Source organism: Pan paniscus, chromosome 1 (assembly GCF_029289425.2).
Source record: "Pan paniscus chromosome 1, NHGRI_mPanPan1-v2.0_pri, whole genome shotgun sequence".
NCBI lineage: Eukaryota > Metazoa > Chordata > Mammalia > Primates > Hominidae > Pan > Pan paniscus.
Window position 1 is genome coordinate 37,446,141 of NC_073249.2, and position 24,119 is coordinate 37,470,259.

The 24,119-nt window shown below is 40.4% G+C and overlaps 1 protein-coding gene and 1 pseudogene across 1 annotated transcript in view; one reads left to right on the plus strand and one right to left on the minus strand.

Moving 5' to 3' along the window:
• The window catches only part of INTS7 (integrator complex subunit 7), a 95,503-nt gene extending 78,667 nt beyond the window's left edge, over positions 1-16,836 (plus strand). Inside the window, exons 17-20 of the mRNA XM_003814185.6 lie at positions 4,533-4,665; positions 10,515-10,613; positions 12,262-12,447; positions 15,120-16,836. Of these exons, the coding sequence (XP_003814233.1) occupies positions 4,533-4,665; positions 10,515-10,613; positions 12,262-12,447; positions 15,120-15,407 (706 nt within the window). The 3' untranslated portion in view covers positions 15,408-16,836. The remainder of the gene's footprint in view (positions 1-4,532; positions 4,666-10,514; positions 10,614-12,261; positions 12,448-15,119) is intronic.
• Positions 16,837-16,957: 121 nt separating this feature from the next.
• Positions 16,958-21,737, minus strand: LOC117979067 (peptidyl-prolyl cis-trans isomerase NIMA-interacting 4-like; annotated as a pseudogene).
• Between the last annotated feature and the right edge of the window lie 2,382 nt (positions 21,738-24,119).

A 24,119-nucleotide genomic window follows, 5' to 3' on the forward strand; every position in this document is an offset into this window, starting at 1 on the left:
ACACTTCAAAAAAGAAGGTATGTTAATATCCAATAGGCACATGAAAAGATGCTTGACATCAGTAATCACTAGAGAAATTAAAATCACAATGAGATACCACTCCCACTAGAACAGATAAGATTAAAAAGACCTTCAGTGTCCAATGTTGGTGCAGATGTGGAGGAGCTTGAATTCATACTAGTAGGTTGTTGGGAATACAAAACGATACAGCCACTTGGAAAACTGTTTGACAATGTCATATAAAGTTAAACATAAATTTATCATATGACCACCAATTCTATTCCTACTGTTTTACCGAAGAGAAATGAAAACATGTTTCCACACAGATGTATACACAAATGTTCATAGCATCTTTATTCATAATAACAAATCTGGAAAAACCCAAGTGTCTCTCAGTAGGCTAATGGATAAACAAATTGTAGTATATCCACAAATGAAATACTAAGTAATAAAGATGAATGACCTGTTGATCATTCAGCAGGTCATACAGAAACCATGAGTGCCCTCAGAAACATGCTGTGAAAGAAGCCAAAAGAGAAAATCAGTGAAACCAGAAGCTGGTTCTTTGAAAAGATTAATAAAATTGATAAAACTAGTCTGAGCAAGAAAAAAAATAAATCACTAATAGTAGAAATAAAAGTGGCATCATTACAAATCTTACAGATATTAAAAGCATAATAAGGGAAGAATAACTTTGTGCAAAGAAATTTGCTTAGGTGAACAGGACAAATTTAAATATTCTTCATTAGCATAGACAAAAATTTTTTTAAAAAGTTCAGTCCAACAATATATACAAATATAATATATTAAGACTAAACAGGGTTTATCCCAGGAATGCAAGGTTGGGTTAACATTAGAAAATCAATTTAAGTACTTCGCCATATTGCAAAATAAGAAAAACTAAAGTGGCAAGACTTAACTACTGGTTTCAAGACTTAATATAAAGCTACAGTAACTAAGACAATGTGATGATGGCTTAAGGGTAGGATTGAGAGTCCAGAAATACTCACGTAGTCACTTGCTTTTTGTCAAAGATGCCAAAATAATTGTATGGGAAAAGAATAGTCTTTTCAACAGATTGTGCTAGAACAACTACATATATAAAAGGGAAAAAATAATCTTCCTTACCCCACACCATACACAAAAGAGTATGTATTGTATGGCTCTATTTATATGAACTATCAGGAAACAAATCTTATTTACAGAGATAAAAAGCAAATCTGTGGTTGCCTACCACCAGAAATGGAATTGTTTTGTTAGCAAGTCTTTTATGTAGTTTAGCTGTCCTTAAAGTCCATCATACAAATGAGCTTCAGTTCTTGTCTTAATAGAACTTAAGATATAGTACAGAGCAGGAAACAGAACTTTGGAGCCTGGCAAATGTGAACATGAATCCCTTACCAGTCACTCCTAGCTCTGTGAATGTATGTCATCTCAGTGAGCCACGTATGCATAAACTGTAGGTAGATAATGATGCCTGTTTCCCAGAGTAGTTGTGAAGATTAAATGAACTAATATATGTAAAATACCTGGCTGAAATGCCTTGTACATAGTAGGCATTAAAATGATAGTAGGGAATAATTAGAGTAGTGCTATGCCAAGCATATTTAAATTACCTACATTGTATTTTCAAAAGTTTAGTTAGAAATGACTTTGATGGGATGTATCTCAAAATAATAAGAGCTATCTATGACAAACCCACGGCCAGTATCATACTGAATGGGCAAAAACTGGAAGCACTCCCTTTGAAAACTGGCACAAGACAGGGATGCCCTCTCTCACCACTCCTATTCAACATAGTGTTGGAAGTTCTGGCCAGGGCAATCAGGTAGGAGAAGGAAATAAAGGGTATTCAATTAGGAAAAGAGGAAGTCAGATTGTCCCTGTTTGCAGATGACATGATTGTATATCTAGAAAACCCCATTGTCTCAGCCCAAAATCTCCTTAGGCTGATAAGCAACTTCAGCAAAGTCTCAGGATACAAAATCAATGTACAAAAATCACAAGCATTCTTATACACCAATAACAGACAAACAGAGAGTCAAATCATGAGTGAACTCCCATTCACAATTGCTTCAAAGAGAATAAAATACCTAGGAATCCAACTTACAAGGGACAAGAAGGACCTCTTCAAGGAGAACAACGAACCATTGCTCAATGAAATAAAAGAGGATACAAACAAATGGAAGAACATTCCATGCTCATGGGTAGGAAGAATCAGTATCGTGAAAATGGCCATACTGCCCAAGGTAATTTATAGATTCAATGCCATCCCCATCAAGCTACCAATTACTTTCTTCAGAGAATTGGAAAAAACTACTTTAAAGTTCATATGGAACCAAAAAAGAGCCCACATCACCAAGTCAATCCTAAACCAAAAGAACAAAGCTGGAGGCATCACACTACCTGACTTCAAACTATACTACAAGGCTACAGTAACCAAAACAGCATGGTACTGGTACCAAAACAGAGATGTAGATCAATGGAACAGAACAGAGCCCTCAGAAATAATGCCACATATCTACAACCATCTGATCTTTGACAAACCTGACAAAAACAAGCAATGGGGAAAGGATTCCCTATTAAATAAATGGTGATGGGAAAACTGGCTAGCCATATGTAGAAAGCTGAAACTGGATCCCTTCCTTACACCTTATACAAAAATTAAATCAGGATGGATTAAAGACTTACATGTTAGACCTAAAACCATAAAAACCCTAGAAGAAAACCTAGGCAATACCATTCAGGACATAGGCATGGGCAAGGACTTCATGTCTAAAACACCAAAAGCAATGGCAACAAAAGCCAAAATTGACAAATGGGGTCTAATTAAACTAAAGAGCTTCTGCACAGCAAAAGAAACTACCATCAGAGTGAACAGGCAACCTACAAAATGGGAGAAAATTTTTGCAACCTACTCATCTGACAAAGGGCTAATATCCAGAATCTACAATGAACTCAAACAAATTTACAAGAAAAAAACAACCCCATCAAAAAGTGGGCGAAGGACATGAACAGACACTTCTCAAAAGAAGACATTTATGCAGCCAAAAAACACATGAAAAAATGCTCACCATCACTAGCCATCAGAGAAATGCAAGTCAAAACCACAATGAGATACCATCTCACACCAGTTAGAATGGCAATCATTAAAAAGTCAGGAAACAACAGGTGCTGGAGAGGATGTGGAGAAATAGGAGCACTTTCACACTGTTGGTGGGACTGTAAACTAGTTCAACCATTGTGGAAGTCAGTGTGGCAATTCCTCAGGGATCTAGAACTAGAAATATCATTTGACCCAGCCATCCCATTACTGGGTATATACCTAAGGATTATAAATCATGCTGCTATAAAGACACATGCACACATATGTTTATTGCGGCACTATTCACAATAGCAAAGACTTGGAACCAACCCAAATGTCCAACAACGATAGACTGGATTAAGAAAATGTGGCACATATACACCATGGAATACTATGCAGCCATAAAAAATGATGAGTTCATGTCCTTTGTAGAGACATGGATGAAACTGGAAATCATCATTCTCAGCAAACTATCGCAAGGACAAAAAACCAAACACCGCATGTTCTCACTCATAGGTGGGAGTTGAACAATGAGAACACATGGACACAGGAAGGGGAACATCACACTCTAGGGACTGTTGTGGGGTGGGGGGAGGGGGGAGGGATAGCATTAGGAGATATACCTAATGCTAAATGACGAGTTAATGGGTGCAGCACACCAACATGGCACATGTATACATATGTAACAAACCTGCACATTGTGCACATGTACCCTAAAACTTAAAGTATAATGATAATAAAATTAAAAAATAATAATAAGTTAAAAAAATAAAATAGAAATGTCTTTTTTCACTTAGAAATATTTTCAGAAATTTGCAGGGGTTCGAAGCAGTAGAGGAAAAAGAAAGAAATCTAGGTTAAACTTATCCCAGCACGCTGTGTATACAGACTTGTCTTCTGAACGTGCCTATGCGTTTCATCTCCATGCTTTAGATTCATGCCATTTCTCTAGCTATGAATGTCCTGTACTTTCCATCTCTCCAAAGTTTACCCATCTTACTTACCTACTGATATGTTCAAGACTCTCTTCTTCTGTGACATTCCTCCATGTTCTGACCTGTTATTTGTATATCTAACCTGTTATTATATATCTTTATGGATGGTTTGGCGCTTATCTGCTGGCTTTATTGATAGTCCCCTTTTCAGATGTGTTTATGTCTCTTTCACCTGTGGCAGTAACACTGTCATATTTCCTGGCAACCAAAGAGATTAAGAATTACATAACTTGAAGTCAGACCTGGGTTTGAATTCTGGCTTGCCATTTACTAGCTGTATGACTGTAGGCAAGCTACTTACCCTCTCCTAGCCTCAATTTTCTCACCTGTAAATGGAAATAACTTCATTATTTTAAAAATTAAATGAAAATATGTTGAAAGTACCTGATACATGTAGGCATTAAATAGCCATGCTATTTTGATGGATTAATGAATATTGACCTTTACTTCAGTTTCCAGGAATATGGATCTACTGGAACAGCCCATGCTGATAGTGAATATGAAAGAAGAATGATGTCTGTATATAATCATGTCTTGGAGGAGGTAGAATCACTCAATCGGAAATATACCCCCGTTTCTTATATGGCAAGTGGCATTTGTTTTATTGAGCTTTTATTGTATGGATGTGGGTTTTTCATACATTTATGGCACTTACTGTGTGAGTTCAACAAATTAACCTTTCTGTGCCTGTTTCCTTATCCATAAAACAGGGTTAATACCTACCTCACAGCATTGTAGTGGGGAGTAAATGAGATAATCCATGAAAGTACTTAGCACATCTCTAGCTGCTACATAGTTCTATTAATATATAAAAATCTGCTCTACCAGAATGCAAATAAAACTTTTTCTTTTTTTAACAATTTAACTGAAGTTGCAATAATTCTCAACGCAGGCTACACATTAGAATCACTTTGAGGGCTTTTTAAAGAATACATTAATATACAGTCCTCACCCCTGACCAGCTAACTCTGAATTTCTGGAATTGGGGCCCAGGCATTAGTAGTTTTACACACACTCAGGTGATTCTGTCATGCTGCCATGGTTGGGAGAACCACTGGACAATTGAAACAGAAAGAACAGGGCTTGTTGGCTGACTGGCAATGAGTCATTTCCTACCAGGTGATGACATTAATGCCTTTCAGTACACTCTTCAGCCTTTACCCTGCTGAATCTCTGCTGCCTTTAGCACTTCCTAAGAAGTTCTCAGAGCACTCACCCTTTATTAAATCTTCTCCCCTGATTTCCCAGTCACAGGACAGGCTAACATACTCTCACCCAAATTTTCTCCTCCCTGTCTGACCATTCCCCAGTGTCTCTGCTCAGGTTTTATAACAAAATGCCGTAGGCTTGGTACCTTAAACAACAGACATTTATTTCTCACAGTTCTGGAGGCAGGAAAGTCCAGTATCAAGCTGCCAGCAGATTCGGTTCCTGGTGAGGGCTTTCTTCCTGGCCCTGGTGACAGCCACCTTCTCATTACATCTTCACATGGTAGGGAGAGATCGAGAGCTCTGGTCACTCTTCCTCTTCTTTAAGAACACTCATCCTGGCCGGGTGCAGTGGCTCACGCCTGTAATCTCAGCACTTTGGGAGGATGAGGCGGGCAGATCACGAGGCCAGGAGTTTGAGACCAGCCTGACTAACATGGTGAAACCCTGTGTCTACTAAAAATGCAAAAATTAGCTGGGCATGGTGGCGCATGCCTGTAATCCCAGCTACACAGGAGGCTGAGGCAGGAGGATCGCCTGAACCAGGTGGCGGAGGTTGCAGTGAGCTGAGATAGCACCACTGCACTCCAGCCCGGGCAACAGAGCGAGGACTGTGTCTCAAAAAAAAACCAAACAAACAAAAAAAACACTCATCCCATCATGGGGGCCAACCTCCAAATGCCATTACCTTGGGGGTTACAGCTTCCACATACGAATTTGGGGGAACACGAACATTCAGTTCCCAATTCCCAGCCTTTGAACTTTACCCCTTGGAGAGTTTCTCTTCTGCTTCTGCTCTTCTCATTCTGTACTTTCATGCTTTATCAAGTGTTTTAGAATAAATAGGATGTCATTAAAGAGTTAGGTTAGATCTAAAGATGGGCAATTCCTTTGACATATTGCTTTCCATGTAAAATTGTCAATAGTATTTACTGAATCGAATTGACAGCTGTTTGACAGTGACATTGTTTGCTAAGGGAGAGTGTAAAGACAATCTTTGAAAGAAATACACACATCTGTGTGAGACAGTGGTTATTTTCATATTCTTCTAAGCTCCATCCTAAAAAATGAAATAGATGCTAAACAGAAACTTCATTTTGATGGAATTGAATATAATGGAATGGGAATTTTCTGCCCAGCAGAAGACACAGTACAGAGAAAAGGGCCCTAGGCTCATTCAGAACTAGGTTCAAATTCTGGCATTGCTGCTCAGCAGCTGTGTGACTTTAGTCACATTGCTTAACATCCTTTTATATGAAGTAGAAAACATACCTGCCTCATAGGATTACTGCGAGGTTTAAATGAAATAATGCTAATTGCCTAGCACAGTGCTGTCATATAAGGAGTGGTTAATAAAAGTTATTTCCCGGTTGGGCGCAGTGGCTCATGCCTGTAATCCTAGCACTTTGGGAGGCCAAGGTGGGCGGATCACCTGAGGTCAGGAGTTCTAGACTAGCGTGCCCAACATGGTGAAACCCCATCTGTACTAAAACTACCAAAATTAGCCAGGCATGATGTCAAGCACCTGTAATTCCAGCTACTTGGGAGGCTGAGGCAGGAGAATTACTTGAACCCGGGAGGCGGAGGTTGCAGTGAGCCGAGATCATGCCATTGCACTCCAGCCTGGGCGACAAGAGTGAAACTTCATCTCAAATAAATAAGTAAGTAAATTATTTCCCTTTTTCTGTATTTCCAAGTTGTACTTTATAGATTTGTTACTGTCTGAGCCTCCAGATTCAGTTCAACAAGTATTTATGGGATCCTAGGGATAGAAAAATGACAAAGACACAGGATCTTCCCTCAAGTTGTCCATAGTCTAAGAAAGAAAGATTTTATAAACAAACACAATACAGTATATGTGCATTAATAGAATTCTGCACAAGGTAGAGATGTAGTACAAAAAAGAGAGTAGTTCACATCAAAAGATAGGGAAAATGGATTGGTGGTGCAGTTGAGAGGGAAGATGTATTTGTATATGAGTTTTCCAGACAGATAAGAAGGGGTTGGGAATCTCAGGTAGAGAACATGTTCAAAAGCAGAGGCATGCAATAGCGTGGTGTCTTCTAGGAACAGTTTGTTATTACTTCAATGTAACATACAGGCTAGGGATTAGAGAGATGAAATCAGAGAGGTAGCCAGCGGCCAGGTGACAAAAGGCTTTGAACACAGTATAAGGGAGTTTGGACTTTGTCCTTAGGCACAGGGGGGCTTCTTAGAAATTGTAAATGGGTAGGAGAGAGAAGTGCTTAATATAGATTGTATATTATCATATAGAAGCAAAACAGGAAATGGCTGGCAGGGTGTGGAATTAGAGGAAAGAAGAATGACTACAAGGCTTTTTCAGTAATCCAAACTAAGGAACAAATTACTAAAATGGCAGTAGGAATGAGAAAAATAGATATATATGAGAGATATTTAGTGAAAATATTTTCAAGGCTGAGTTTTTTAACTAGACATGAGATGATGGAGGCATGCCTTCCAGGTTTCCAGCTTGAATGATCAGTTACACAACTGATTGATCCTTTACTGAGAGAATATAGAGAGGTGATAGAAGATGAAGGTTTTACTTTCAAACATGTTGCTGTCTTTAGGCAGTTGGATAGTAAATACGTTGCAGTTGGAAGAAAGATGGGCTGGGATGCATATAAGGTCATCTGCACATAGAAGTTCTTAAAGTCACGGGAGTGGGGAGAATTGCCTATGAAAAACATGGATTGAGAAGAGAAGACGACAAGGAGAGCATCAGCATTTAAGGAACACACAAAAGAAGAGGCTCTTTAAAAAGAAGATGGCGAAAGGAAGAATCAGAAATAAGGGTATGGACTATTAGGTGGAATTTCATGGAAGGAAGAGCATTATCAGGTGCCACAGAAATGTCAGAAAATACAAAGACTGGAAAGTATCCATTGGATTGACAATTAAGAGAGCATTGTCCAGGCACAGTGCCTTACGCCTATAATCCCAGCACTTTGGGAGGCCAAGGCGGGCGGATCACGAGGTCAGGAGTTTGAGATCAGCCTGACCAACATGGTGAAACCCTGTCTCTACTAAAAATACAAAGTTAGCCAGGCGTGGTGGCGCATGCCTGTAATCCCAGCTACTCAGGAGGCTGATGCAGGAGAATTGCTTGAACCTGGGAGGCCGAGGGTGCAGTGAGCCGAGATTGTGCCATTGCACTCCAGCTTGGGCAACAGAGAGAGACTCTGTCTCAAAAAACAAAACAAAACAAAAAGCGTTAACGTCTTTCTGCTGGTTTACTGATCATGATATGTAATTTACATTTCCAGACATCTTAATAGTGATCTGCTAATACACCTATGGAGGTCAATACCCAAGGGGCTGTTGACCTCAGATGCACTCCACACTTTTCCAAGAGGGTATTGCAAAATCTGCACCATTCTTTTAAAAGGCAAAATGGTGACTTTCTGCCTGAAAACAGCCTGAAGTCCCTTGTGGTCCTCTGAGTCCACGCTTCAAAGATGTTTCTCTCCTTAGACACTAGTGTGGCATCAGAGGTCCACCAAAGGTGGTTGTCTCTGCAAATACTTTCCAAATTACTTGTTGCAGGAAGCTGATTAATGCTATTTTAACAGTTAAATCTGAAAAAATAGAACCAGTGTCTTTAAATCTGTGTTGTGATTATCTCAGGTAATAGACTTGGCATTTGTACTATGAGTCTGTTGGGCACAAAATGTTCAACTGCCTGAACCCAATAAGGAATGGATTTTTCTGGCTTTTAGCCTTAACACCCAACTTTAAAAAAAAAATGTTTACAGCATGAGCAACTAGGTGACACTCTGCTTGAAAGCAGGAGCCTAGAGGGACGGACAGCATACCACATGGTGCATGCAGCAGTTTTCAACCTGTGGTGTTGGGTTTCAATCAGGCTGGTGGGAAAAATATTAGAGATAGTTATAGAAATAGACACAAATCTTCTTGGAAGGCTGAGAAGTTTGCCTAACTTCAGTAATAGATCTGGCTGAAGGCGGCCTGATCTCTTTACCTTTAAACAAATTAAAATAGTAATAAAGAAAGGCAGAGTAGTTTACCTGGCTAGCTTGTTTACTCATATAAAGACTAACCTTTGATGTACGGTGAGTGCTTAAGTGCCTTTTACTCAGAAGTCCACAATGTCAATTTCCCTCTAATGGTGTTGACTCAAGCTTTTGTTAATTAATCTTACTGAATAAATGCGAGTCTGACTAGCTGATCAGGGCCTAGTCGCAACTGTTTACAGGACTCAGCAGGAGCCTGTAAGCAGCTGGGACCCTCAGCTGGACTGGCAGAGCAGAATATCTGAGTGTCAGCATACTTTATTTATCCGTTGCTGAATCGGGTCTGCAAGAACAGACCTCCCGCAGCTAGTGCCCCCCCGTGAAAGGAGCGCTGCCTCACTGTGGTGACTTAGGAGGCCACTGAGATGGGAGTAGACTGAGGAAGGGATAGTAGACCAAGCAGGAATGGTTCTGGTTCACCTGAAGTTAAAAGTGTTCTTATGATACTTGCAGTTTTCTTCTATTAGACTGGGTAATCTTTAAAATATCTTTGAACGCTTAAATTCTGATTTTATGACCACTTTCATTAAGGCTCAAAATATTATCTGCGGTGTTTCTGTACCTCTGCAGTCATGCTGGGATTTTCAAAACTCAGTTAAATGTGTGAAGCAGATTTGAGAAATAAGATATTTTATTAGAGTTTCAGGATTCCCCGACTATATAGTCCTCTTTCATCTGAATTCAACTAAGTTTCCACCACTGCTTACTCTGAGGACCAATGGCCATAGAGACAAGCCACCTAATGAAAGAATGAGCCAGCTCAAAGCCAAAGTCCTGCAAAATGCTCGGGCTTCTTTACCATACTGTTTATCATACTTTGCCATGTGATAGTTACTCTATATTTTAGTATCTAATATAATTGTTTAATAATACACTGATAGTTCTGAGCGCTGTAGAAATGTGGAATTTGCCTATTGCTTGGCCTCGAGGACTGTGGATTTTCTCATTTCTGTCACTTATATTTTATTGAATATACTTCACAATAAAGTAAAAATCTGTAATGAATGATTTAGTATGTATGCACAGTTCCTGGATGTGATGCCTAGTTCTTGATTGGTATGTACCTTTGTAATAATCTATATGGGCATTTGTAGTTTTATACTGAATGTACCACTTGTTGATGAAATTTGAAAATTTATTTTTATTTGATTTAGTTTCTTTTTTCCCCCAGCATACAGCATGCCTCTGCAATGCCATCATTGCTTTGCTGAAAGTTCCCCTTTCTTTCCAGAGATATTTTTTCCAGAAACTACAGTCTACCAGCATCAAGGTAATACAGGAAGAATACTAAGGTTAATATAGGTTTTAAAACCAGGTGTCTTCTGAAGATTATTTAGGACATAGCTACACTTCAGTGTGTTACCATTGGTTTATTGGTTTTTTTGTTTTGTTTTGTTTTGTTTTGTTTTGTTTTTTGAGACAGAGTCTCACCCTGTCGCCCGGACTGGAGTACAGTGGTGTGATTTTGGCTCACCGCAACCTCCGGGTTCAAGTGATTCTCCTGCCTCAGCCTCCCAAGGAACTGGGATTACAGGCATCCGCCACCTCACGCACCTGATTTTTTTATTTTTGGTAAAGATGGGGTTTCACCATGTTGGCTAGGCTGGTCAGGAACTCCTGACCTCAAGTGATCCACCCACCTCTGCCTCCCAAAGTGCTGGGATTACAGGCATGAGCCACTGTGCCTGGCTTACCTTTGGTTTTGATAAAACCTAGTTGTAAGCCATTTGTCTCCTTTATCAAGTGGTTTGGTGAAAGAAGTGAATTTGGGAGTTAAACTCTCTCCCTTTTTAATTGTCAGTGCCAAATTCTATGAGACAGGCATTTGGGTAACTGGAGCTCTGTTGTTTGTCTCTTACCTCCAGGAATAAATTAGTGATTTATCACAGTAGCCTGCAAGGATCTTGAGCTGAGTCTATTCAGACCCAACTTATAGACCCAACTTAGAATGAATCAGATCCAGTAAACTGTCACCAGTTCTTCTTCCAAAGTACTTCTGCCTTTCAGTAACATGTTTTGAGGGGCTAACCAGTGAGTAGAATTAGTATTTTGAAATATTTAAGCCACTCACAATTCAAAAGCTATTTTTGATTCAGAAAATGAAATTGTTGGAAAAGGGAGAAAATTGTCACTTCTAAGAGATCTCCTGGATTATCCTTGTTAGTTAATGTCTTCAGTAAACTTTTACATCCATGCAAATGTTTTGATTACAAATAACAGAGCATTCCATTTCAAAATGACTGGAATAATGAGGAAGATTTGACGATCTAGATAAGAAGTCCTAAAGTAGGATGTCTCCAGGGTTGATCAGTAGTTCAACAACATTATCAAAAAGACTCAAATTTCTTCCATCTTTTCATTTAGCAAGACTTGAGCTTTCTTTAATTGATGTGTTTGGGATTTTTAATACATTTTTGAAGAAAAACTAATGAGAGGTGAAAAATGTCATTTGATTCATTTGTAGATATTGACTTTTTTATAGCACAGTGACTTCGTTGTGTAGATAATCCTGGAACTTTAAGTTCATTTACATTTGAATTTAGTTTATTTAAAATTACTTAAGACCAAAGAGACAGCTCTTAGGTAATGAAAATTTATATGATGCCTTTCCCTACTAGAAGTGGTTCATTGTCAAAGAAATGCCTCACCACAAAAATTGGGAGAATAGTGCCTTTGCTTTTTTCTAATTCTCTATTATCCTCAAATAGAACTGAGGTTTGGGATGAAAACCACAGTGATGTTTAGAAGGAGGCACTTTAAAGGTACATCTGTCTTGTCCTGGCACAGTCAGGTCCTGTGGGGGTGGGGGAGTGCACAGTCGAATTTGTTAACCTGTAACCAGTGATTAGCACAGACATGTTTGTCGGAAGGAAGCTTGCTCTTGGTTGTTGGCATTTATTTGAGTGTTGGCATTCCAGCTTGCTCTGTCACCATCGCCCCGGAATCCTGCAGAGCCCATTGCTGTCCAGAATAACCAGCAGCTGGCGCTAAAGGTAGAGGGAGTGGTTCAGCACGGATCTAAACCAGGACTCTTTCGCAAAATTCAGTCTGTCTGTCTGAATGTTTCTTCCACACTGCAGAGTAAATCTGGACAAGACTACAAGGTAATTTAGAAAAGAGCAGAATTGTGATACAGGTTTTATATGAGCTCATTGATGGAAGTTTTCCAGTGTTTTTCATGGTTAAATAGATTGCAGTTATACCTCCAAAGGGATCAGATGGACATAAATTAAAAGCCCACATTGGGGCTGAAAGGAGTTGATAAACACTTCTTTTTCTCTCCCTGAACCAGTTGATAGGGACAAAGCATCCAGGCAAAGATCAAAATATGAGTTTTATTACTGTTGGAGCTGTGGGAAAACCTAACTCCAATGCCTGGCAGCAAGGCCTTTCTAACCGTAGACCCCTGAATTGGATTTTTTCACCCAGCCTCAGTCAGTACGTATGGGAGCCTGCCCCTATAAAATTTATGGCAGGGCACAGAGGACTCAGGTGCCCAAAGCAGAAGAGAAAGAGCAAGTGCTTACCTTCCCATGTCTGGTTCCTGCCCAGAAAGTCACCCATCCGCAAGACTCACCTCCTCCCTGCTAGGTCAGTAATATTAATCTAACGAAAGGTCTCTCTTATGTCAGGAGGTCCCTTCAAATGTCAGAAGTTGGAAAATAAGTGTCTCCCTAACCCACCCATTCCCTTCCCACAAAAAATACACATCTATTTAGTTTTCTCCATTTTAAGTAAATTTTATCATTAAAAAAAGTATATAGCATTTCTATAAAATGATCAGATAAAGTGAAATCTTTTTTTAAGAGTGTAACCCTAGGGATTTGCTGCCTTGGGAACTCAGGATATAGGTAAGTAATAACCTGAATTAGGCTTACATTGTTAGCCAGAGCTAAGATGCTGAATCTGTGCCCATGAAATGCCAGTGTTCCAAATAAAGAATGTTCCTTGCTTTAGACATTTATTTCCGATTCCCTGGTGGTTTATCCACAGTAAATGAAGCAAGGGACCAAGTCCACAGTTGTAGCAGCGAAGTTACTCAGATGCCCAGATTGGCTGTGTCCAGGTTTATTGTGGCATAGCATGGAAGGCAGGGTATCAGTGAAGGTATAAAAAGAGAGCATTTTATTATCTTTGGTGGTTTTAGGTTAAAAAGCCAAGGGAAGGTCTGGTTCTAAACTATTATTACTTTCTTAAGCCATTACTACTTTCTTAACTATGGCAAGTTCCTCTCACTTTGGCACTCTGTCCACTCTGACACGGCTGAGCCTTCATTCTCCTCTTTTCCTCTGTTTTGACTTCTGTGCCATACAGCATGGTACCTTATGTAGCCACTCAATAATTTGTGAATGATGAAAAAATTATTTACTATATTTAGAATACAACTGTTAAAATTGGGTATCTGCTGTCACAGAAGGTTGTAATGAGAATTTACATAATTTATCCCTGTCTGCAACTCTCTCTTCACTTTGAATTTGAAACAGTAGTAACCATGATTCTCTTTGTTACTTGCATATAATTTCTACTGTTAAGAAAATGACATTCAAACCTAGAAGCTATGGTCTTCTGCTTGTTGACCTACCTCTCAAGAGGCATTGATTAAAGTCAGGAAGCTGATATAATAAGCTGAGTAATAACATGATTACTTTGCAGTGTTATTCACAGTGAGTTTGCAGCTTAAAATGCAGCCATCCATTCAGGGCGAGCAGGTTCCCTAGGCCTATTTCTGGTCCTTTTAAGGAAGTTCTTTGGTAGGCATATTCTTTAGGGAAATACAAACTGTACAAAGGCTAAATGTGAAAAAGTACCTGTACTATAAATAATTCTAAGACCTTGAATTGGTTGGTGACGTCAGTTCATTATTGTTACAGGTAAATGTCTCTGGAAAAGTGACATGATAACTGCTCCTTGAGACACAAAGCTGCAGGGCACATTTATATAATTAATTACACCACAGAAACACGCACATAAACCTAGAGTAATTTGGTCAAATACACATTAAGATCACCTTTATTTGCATTCTCAGGATAAATCTGTCTCTTGACACGTTTCTTCTTGGGTACAGGTAAGAGTACGTCAGCAGGTTTTATTCTGGCCTTTGAAGAACAAAGGCATGAGTGTCTGGCTAAATGAATGAGCCTATAAATCTGCATTTTATAACATATTGTACTTCCAGTCTGAACAAAACAGTGATTATTAAATGAGCAATGTACAAATTGTTCAGTTAATTTGTTAAAGGAGTAAGGAATCACTACATTAAGTAATAAAAATCAGACTAACTGGTGGGGGGGAACCTAACTTAAATTTGCTTAGTGTTTTGTTCTTTTTCAGTCTCTTAGGTTTTAAACTCTCTGGAACAGGTGATTTCATCCTATTTCTTCAGAATATCTCTTCACAGTCTAAAGGAAGATAGGGATTTAGAGATGGGGTTGAGTAAGCAAGGAAGAAAGGCCAGCATGTGAAGGGGCTGTCAACGGCTCTGGGAGCTCATTCTACTCAAGTATAGTGAGGAGCATCACTTAGTAGTTCAGAGTGTAGGCCCTGGAGGTAGTCGGCCTGTGTTCAGATTCCTACTCCGTTCACTAATCATGTGACTTTGGAGACATTACTTAACCTGTCTGCCTTAGACTCCTCATCGGTGAAGCAAGGATGATAGCAGTACCTAATTTTTTATTGTCTGCATGGTCTAAATAAGCTCTTAGAACAGGGCCTAACTCATAGTAAGCACTGAATAAATGTTAGCCATTGTTGTTATTTAACAATTGTTTCATTGCAGATACCCATTGACAACATGACCAATGAGATGGAGCAAAGGGTTGAACCTCATAATGATTACTTCAGTACTCAATTTCTGTTGAACTTTGCTATCCTTGGAACACACAACATTACAGTGGAATCTTCTGTGAAAGATGCCAATGGTATAGTATGGAAGACTGGTCCCAGAACTACCATATTTGTAAAATCCCTGGAAGACCCTTATTCCCAGCAAATTCGCTTACAACAGCAGCAAGCCCAGCAGCCATTACAGCAGCAGCAGCAACGCAATGCCTACACACGGTTTTAACCATGGAATGAATGCACTGCAGACTCTCAAGAGATCAATCAAATTGCCAGAAACAGTTTGCTTTTTCATATGGAATAAGTATTAAAGTTACAGTGTAGTTCATTTATTCATTGATTTTTGTAATGTAATATTCTGGAAAAAATTTTGTTTTCTTAAAAATTTTGTCTGACAGCTGGGTGTGGTTGCTCACGCCTGTAATCCCAGCACTTTGGGAGGCTGAGGTGGGCGGCTCACGAGGAGATCAAGACCATCCTGGCTAACACAGTGAAACCCCGTCTCCACTAAAAAATACAAAAAAATTAGCCGAGCGTGGTGGCAGGCGCCTGTAGTCCCAGCTACTTGGGAGGCTGAGGCAGGAGAATGGTGTGAACCTGGGAGGCGGAGCTTGCAGTGAGCCGAGATCACGCCACTGCGCTCCAGCCTGGGTGACAGAGCGAGACTCCGTCTCAAAAAAATAAATAAATACATTTTGTCTGAAAAATAATTGGGATCCTGGCCAGAAAGATTGTTCTTTCTTGTTTTATTATTACCGTTTTTTCTGTTGCCAAGCTTTTTTTTCTTTGAAGAATAGTCACATGTTGAGATCACTGAACTGGTAAATTTGACCGCTACTCTTCCAAAATACATCATTTGCTGCCTGACTTAGACCTAGGATTCTGAGTTGTTCATGGGGAGGTTCTGACCAGTCACTACAAGGTTTATCCATGGTAGCAGAACCTGAGTCCTTCTGTAGATGGACTTGAAAGTGTTCCGTGCAACATCCAGCCTTCTGGATTATGAAAGCCCACAGTCTAACAGTATTGAAACATCCTGCTGTATTAGTTCAACCACATATCTATCTCTTCCTGTGCTAAAGCAATCTTTATTATTTTCATATTTAATTGAAACAAAGAGCAGCTAGCAATTTCATAGAAAATTAATTTGTTTTTTCTGATGTGTCTGCAACTGTGTATAATACAGACATTTCACATTGTTTCCAAAAGTGAAGAACACTCATTTAATATCTTCAATGTTTTAAGTTAGAAGGGGTGGATCTTTTCCTTTGGTTGGTGATTGGTTTGGTTTATACTTGATGAATTATGCTAGACTGATTGTTTAGAGAGAGCAGTCTCTTTATTACACAGGCTCAGTTTGTTGGGATGCTCAGGGAACAGAGTTTTCTGGTTAGCCAGAAAACCCCTTTTTTTCCTATTTTAATACTGGTTGAAAACCATGATAAAATAGACTTCCTTAGCACAGTATGCTAGATACAACTTAACTGCTTTTTGATTGGGGATCATTTAGGGCTTCAGGATCACAATTTCTAAACATCAGGGATCATATGGTTGCAGATGCCGACGCTATAAGTAATTTGGCCAGATGCAGCTCCTAAGGTAAAGCAGGGTACTTTCCCTGGAATTTCCTTTTTAAATAAATATCTGTTTCTTTGCTTGTGTTTTGCCTTTTTCTCTTCAAAGTCAACATTAATTCAAAGGAGAATGGAGCTTAAGTTAAAAAATAAAAAGGGTTTTTTTTTTTCTTTCTTTCTTGTCATGTGGCCTCTGGGACTGAGAAGTGATTTGCAACTTGGGTGTCTCCAAGATTGCTTGCCTTCATGAGCACAACCCATTGTACTGCTAACAGCCAGAACATTCTCATAAAATGTGTACAGATCTACAGTGTCCACTGTGAATGACATCTCTTTAGATGCAGCCCAGTTGTATGAGGTTCACACAACCTGCACAGTCATCTCAGCACCTGGGAACACGTGCTTAGGAAAAATTGCCAGAGCAGTGCAGAACCCCTTGTTCTTTTACCAGGTGTGGAAACAGCTGAATCAGAAAGCCTGGGTTTCACTCTTGGTTCTGATGAATTAGCTGTGTGACCAAGCAAGTCACTTTACCTCTACATCTTAGGGGTTGTTTTTTTTTTCTGTCTGTCAAGTGACTGAATTAGACTGGTTTTCTGGATTCCAGCCTAGAGTTGTATTAACAAGTGACTGAAAGACTAAAAACAAACAAAAACATTTCTTAAATTGGAAATCTTTTTTATTTGTAATTAAGTGGCTATTTTCAGGGTTAAAGTTTACAATGTGGATTTCAAGCTTCTGGTGCCATTCAGGGTAGATTTCTCCAAAAAAGAAGCAAATCTTGTAAGCCATCAGTTCCCTTTGAGAACTTCCCAAATGTTATGTTCTTAAAAGATAGGTTTTGATAGATATGTTTATGAACTTTTTAACTTGGTGTATTATGGGCTCCTGGCACAAACTCAGAAAGGAATTTTTTTTTTTTTTTTTGAGACAGAGTCTCGCTCTGTTGCCCAGGCTGGAGTGCAGTGGTGCGATCTCAGCTCACTGCAACCTCTACCTCCCAGGTTCTGGTGATTCTCCTGCCTCAGTCTCCCGAGTAGCTGGGATTACAGGCATGTGCCACCATGCCTGGTTAGTTTTTATATTTTTTAGTAGAGATGGGTTTCACCATGTTGGCCAAGATGGTCCCAAACTCTGGTGATCGCCCGTCTTGGCCTCCCAAAGTGTTAGGATTGCAGGCGTGAGCCACCGTGCCTGGCCAGGAATTATTAAAAGCAAGTCCAAGAAGTTCAGAGTATAACTGAATTGAACATAACTCTGAAGCAAGAAAGACTTATTTTAGTATGTCCATTAGATCCAGGATTGGAACTCTGATTTAGTAAAGTATCTACTGAATTTTTGGCATCAGCTGTTAAACGGTTATTTGTGGTGGGGGAAGCTGTTTATAACTTCAACACTACACTAATGAATGAAAAGAAAAATGAGATGCAGAAAAGAAAGATATGCATACTAATTGTGAAGTGGGCATGTTCCCTAAATTTAGAAATATGAAGGGCACTTGCTGGTTAAAGCTAGGAAGACAGGACTAGTTTTTCTCAGTGCTTCGTCACTTTGCAGTGCAGTAGTGTTTCCTTATCTGCAGTTTTTGCTTTTCACTTTCACTTTGCTTTTCAGTTTCGGTTCCCAGAGGTGAAGATAGACCACATTCACATTTTTATTACAGTATATTGTTATAATTGTTCTATTTTATAATCGCTTTTAATCTCTTTACCATGCCTATTTTATAAATTAAACTTTGGCATAGGTGTGTATGTATAGGAAAAAATGTAGTGTATATAGGGTTTGGTACTATCCTCAGTCATAGGCATCCACTGGGGATCTTGGAACGTATCTTCTACTGATAAGGGGGACTGCTGTGTAGTCCAGTGACTGAGAGCACCAGCCTTTGGGGCCATACTGCCGAGGTTCCAATCTTAACTTTATGACCTTGGACAAGCTACTTAGTCTCTCTATGCCTCAATTTCCTTATTCCTAATAGAGAAACATATTAGTGTTTCATGGGGTAGGTATGAGAATTAAGTGAGTTAGTATAGAATTAATGTATGAAAACACTTAGAACATGCTTGGCATATAGTAAAACAGATATATAAGCATTTGCTTTTATTATTACTACTACTGTCATTATCCTCCTTAGTATTTTTTTTTTCCAAAGTGTTAGATCAGTTCTCACTGAGCATTTTATTACCTTGTCTCTGCTATTAAACACATTTAAGCTATCTTTCCTAATGCAATTTGGGTACACTGAGTAATAATGATCTAAACAAAATAGAATTTCTGTCTACTATGCTATAAATCATTTAATTAAAATATGTAAAGGCAGACATACAAAGAAATGTATATAAATACATTCTGCTGATTGCCTTCAATGATGATAGCAATAGAATGTTGACTATTCAGAAATTAATGTATTCCAGCTTAAACTAAGACCTTCAGACATAACCTTTCTAGCGCAAACCAACCAAGATAGCAGGCAATTTGCAACTGGGGAATATGCCATTTCTCATGCTAAGATACTGTTCAGAGAAGAACAAACCAATTAGACAAGATCCTCAGACTAGGGTCCCAGAGAAGTCAGTTTAAATTCTATTTATAAGACTCATCATTAATCCTTAGATAAGTCACCTGATCTTTCTGTGCCAGTATCTGCCAACAGAATATTGAGAATAAGATGACCTGGCACTTGGTATGTAGAGTATAGGCACCACTGACCAACAGAACTTTCTGTAATGATGGAGGCGTTCTAAATTTGCACTAACCACTACAGCCACTGGCCACATGTAGCTATTGAGTACTTAAAATATGGCTAGTGTGACTGAGGAACTGAATTAATTTACTTTTAATTCAGTTAAATTTATTTATTTATTTAGAGATGGAGTTTTGCTCTTGTTGCCTGGGGGAGTGCAATGGTGCGATCTCAGCTCACTGCAACCTCCGCCTCCCAGGTTCAAGTGATTCTCCTGCCTCAGCCTCCCAAGTATCTGGGATTACAGGCATGTGCCACCACACCCAGCTAATTTTGTATTTTTAGTAAAGATGGAGTTTCATCATGTTGGTCAGGCTGGTCTTGAACTCCTGACCTCCAGTGATTCACCCCCATCGGCCTCCCAAAGTGCTAGGATTACAGGCATGAGCCACCATGCCCGGCCTCCTTCAGTTAAATGGCTTCATGTGGCTACTGCCTATGGAGTTGGAAAGTGCAGGGAATGAAAAATGAAAAAATGAGAACTGTTACCTTAAGACCTAGATAACCCTTAAGTGGATTTCTAGATAAGGGTGCCTACATTGGAATTCTTTGACTCACTAAAAGTTCCACACGAAAGAGTGTACAGATGACAAGGAGGGTATTTAGGTTCATGCGTTTGCTTTGCTTCTGGTATTAAATACTATGTTGAGGCCGGGCGCGGTGTCTCACACCTGTAATCCCAGCACTTTGGGAGGCCAAGGCGGGCAGATCACAAGGTCAGGAGATCGAGACCATCCTGGCTAACACAGTGAAACCCCGTCTCTACTAAAAATACAAAAAATTAGCCGGGCGTGGTGGCAGGCACCTGTAGTCCCAGCTACTTGGGAGGCTGAGGCAGGAGAATGGTGTGAACCCAGGTGGCGGAGCTTGTAGTGAGCCGAGATTGCGCCACTGCACTCCAGCCTGGGCGACAGAGCGAGACTCCGTCTCAAAAAAAAAAAAAAAAAAAAAAATTATGTTGCTCAATCAAACCCTGTTCTTTGCACAATGCCTTGGACTTAGCCTTTACCAGTCACATGGACAATAACAGTATGATGAGATGTAGTGAGAAGTCCAAAGTCTGGTGAGTTGGCTTAATTTGATTTTTCTTCCTTCAACCATAATAATATGATATCCAGATTTTGTCTTTATGGAAGGATCTGTAAACACAGGCTTACCCATCCCACTTACAGGCAAGGCAAATGCTGCTTCTTGAAAAGCGGGGGTCTGTGGTGGGTCATTATCCTCCTTACCCAAGTCGTCCCCTGGCCTGGCTTTTATCTTCACTATATTGTGGAGACACTTCATTGAGTCTCATACTAGATTTTAACTTTTCCATGGCTTCCGTCGTTTTTGCCATGTTTTTCGCGTAGAATGTGTCTGTTTGCTGTGTCGCCACCCACTTTGGGGCCCTGAGCCTTCTCATCAGCACTGTTGCTCCCAGAGACGTGTCCCCATTTCCCCCTTTTCCAGAACCGTTTTTTCCTTTGGGCATCATTTTTGAAATTTGCTGTTCTAAAAATATTTTTTTGTTGTTTCCAGATAATTTTTTAAGTAAAATTAATAAAGATGGGGTAATGCCAAGTGAATTATAACAATCAGGAAAATGAGCATCTCAAATACCCAGAAAGGGTGTTTTGAAGAAAATTACATGGTATGCAGAGAAGAAATACTCTCTAACTCAACTTTCTTTGGTTTTCTTGGTGATTTCATTTGAGGGTTTTGATGAATTTATTTGTGGTGATGAGTTAAAAATGTTTAAAGGATTAGGACAAATAAAAGGGAACTAAGTTACACTAAGGAATTATGAGAAGATATTGATGTCTACCCTCTCCTGTTTCCCAAGACCATGGAAGGTGAAAATAGGCTGGAGTTTCCCTCCATCCCCCACTGGAAGCAGTGGAGCTAATGATGCTTTCTGTTTATGTCATCTTGCCCTGATGGCATGAAAGAGTAGTGAGATGAGGAAAGTGATGATGAATTGTTAACACTTGATCCTGCCTTGCTTTGCCTTCATATCCCACCCACCAGCAAAAGTGGACATCCTGTGATTAGGAGGTTCACAGGAGAAGCAGAAGAGAAGACTACTGTGGAAATGCAAATGGAGGAGAGGGACTCTCCCTGTGAGAGCACAACACGTCGCCAGGCCTGAGCTGGCCGTGGGAGAGTCAAAAGGAAACTGACAGGGAGAACCCCCAAGCAACTTGGAGTCTCACTGGACAGAATAAGGCCTATTTTTAGAAAATGTGGTGAGGGCTTAAAAAAAGTGACAAAACACTAAAGAGTACCATTTCTGAAATTCATGATAGTGTCCCCTTGTATGTAACACTCGGGAGAGGATCTTAAGTAATTTAAAAACTGGCCATCGTTTGGCATTTTCTTCTTTTGCAGCATTTAGAATGCGTGTGTCCCTTCTCAGCTTCTTCTTGATGTAATTCAAACAATTGAGTACCTACTACTTGTTATCCAGAGAGGGGCAAAAGAGCATTTCGAAAAAAAAAAAAGGCCCCTAAAGTGTGAAGGAAATATTTAACTTCAGGGAGACAGGAGTTTACACTTAAAAAAAAGTTAAATACTGTCTCCTTACAGAAACTGCTGCTGCCTCTGGCCAGGCTGCTGGATGATTTGAACCCCTCCGTGTCACATTTCAAGGTATTGGAGTATTAGGGAGAAATAAGCATAATCACAGTATCCCTTCAGCAACATCAGAGCTATCCTACTCAATGATTACCATGTCCCTTGGGATGCTCAAAAGCATATTAGCCTGGCTAGAATTGTTCTCTCTGAGAGTGAGCACATCTGGAATCTCCTTGAGGGCCGTTGACACATGAGAGGGCCTGAGAATCTGTCCTAGGCACTGATTCCCCCTGCCCCCTACTCCCAAGTGGCTGACCAGGAGTAGCTGATGAAAAGAAAACACTCCTGAGCACTGAAGGTAACTCAGCTGACATCACAAGGCACTGCAGCTCAATCAGCATTTGTCAGAGAAGGAATTCGAACACAGATTTTCCGGATGTATGCTAAAGGCATGGCCAGCAAGGGCATAAACCCAAAGGCATGGCCAGCAAGGGCATAAACCATTTTGAGAAGGTATTCTTTGATTCATGCACGAGATGTCTGTCAAACACACAGCATAGCAGGTGCTGGGAATACAGTGGTGGCCAAGCTCCTGGGGTTCACGGCCATGCCACCCCCTCTTTCCTGCAGAGACCATGGGAGGGAGGGTGGTGAGAAACACATTCTGACCCTGACTATTCAGGGTTAGCCTGAGCTTCCTCACGTGGCTGATCATGTTCTCCAGTGAAAGGAGAAAGGAATGGGTTTGGACAGGACTCCCCAGGGCAGAGCCACTGCAGTTTCCTGTGCAGCCCTTCAGAAAGGCTCACTCACCCTGTGTCTCCTTTGGTATTTAACCATCCTCACAACCCACTAAGTTTTTCTTATATCCAACCTAAACCACTCATTGCAATCTTTTAATTTTTACTTTTTAAAAATGAGAGGTCTGTCACCCAGGCTGGAGCGCAATGGCACAATAATAGCTCACTGCGGCCTCAACCTGAGTTCAAGTGATCCTCCCACTTCAGCCTCTCACTGCAATCTTAAGCCTGCTTCAATTCTCTGCGATTGGGGAAGATGGGAAACTCCCACAAAGCTTTGGCCAGAGGGAAATAACTCCTGTCAGAATTCAGTCTCCCCTGACACCAACTATTCCACATAGAAAAACCCATCTGTCCTTCCAGACCCTACAGAAACACCCTGACCCTGATTTGTCTAACCAAGCACAATCCTTCATATTTCTCTGTAACCAGTATTGTGTACACTCAGCTGCCTGACCCTGGGGTTGGCTGCCATGTGGATAAATGGTGGCTAATGTTATCAGGTCCTGTTAATGGGAACGAACAGCTCTCTCCACTGTCCCACACCCTATATCAGCCACCTGGCTATTCTCCGAGTCTCTGTTTCTTCTCATCACATCTCTCTGAGCCTTGGCCTCTTCATCTGTGAAAGGGGGCTCATAGTTACCCTGTTGAAGAGTTGTGAAGATTAAATGTGATAACACGCACAAAGCCTGGTGCCTGGCGGGTGCCCAACAGATATTGGTTGCCTTCCTCCTCAGTGGTGGATTGGCCAGCCTGGCCCAGTGGCCCAGAGAGCAGCGGGGACAGGAACTTCAGCCCTACAAAACAGTGACATTTCAGGTCATCTCTGCCTTAAAGAAGGATGACGTTCCAGGTCAGGGACTAAAAGCTCTTAGACTCAAGAGGAATGTATCCTTTTCTGTTGGGAGGAGGGTATTTCCATCTCTCAGCCTTCCCTGTCAGCACAAGTCTTGATCCCTGGGGAAGTGAGAGAGGGGGCAGGAGAGTGCCAGGAAGATATGGGAGAAGTATCACCAGTGCAGTGAGCCGACCCAGACATCCTGTCATTCTTTCTGAGACTTATTTGGTCAACTGCAAAATAAATGGGCTTATATCCAAAGTTAGTTCGCACCATCAAATCTACTGGACATAAGCCCCATGGTTCAATGGGTGCTTCATACCTAACTGATCAGAACTCTTTCCCTACTAACAAGGTTTTGGAGAGTTTGCCACCCCCCAAAAATGGAGCAAGAAGCAAGGCGGCTTGCTTCATGTAGGAAGTT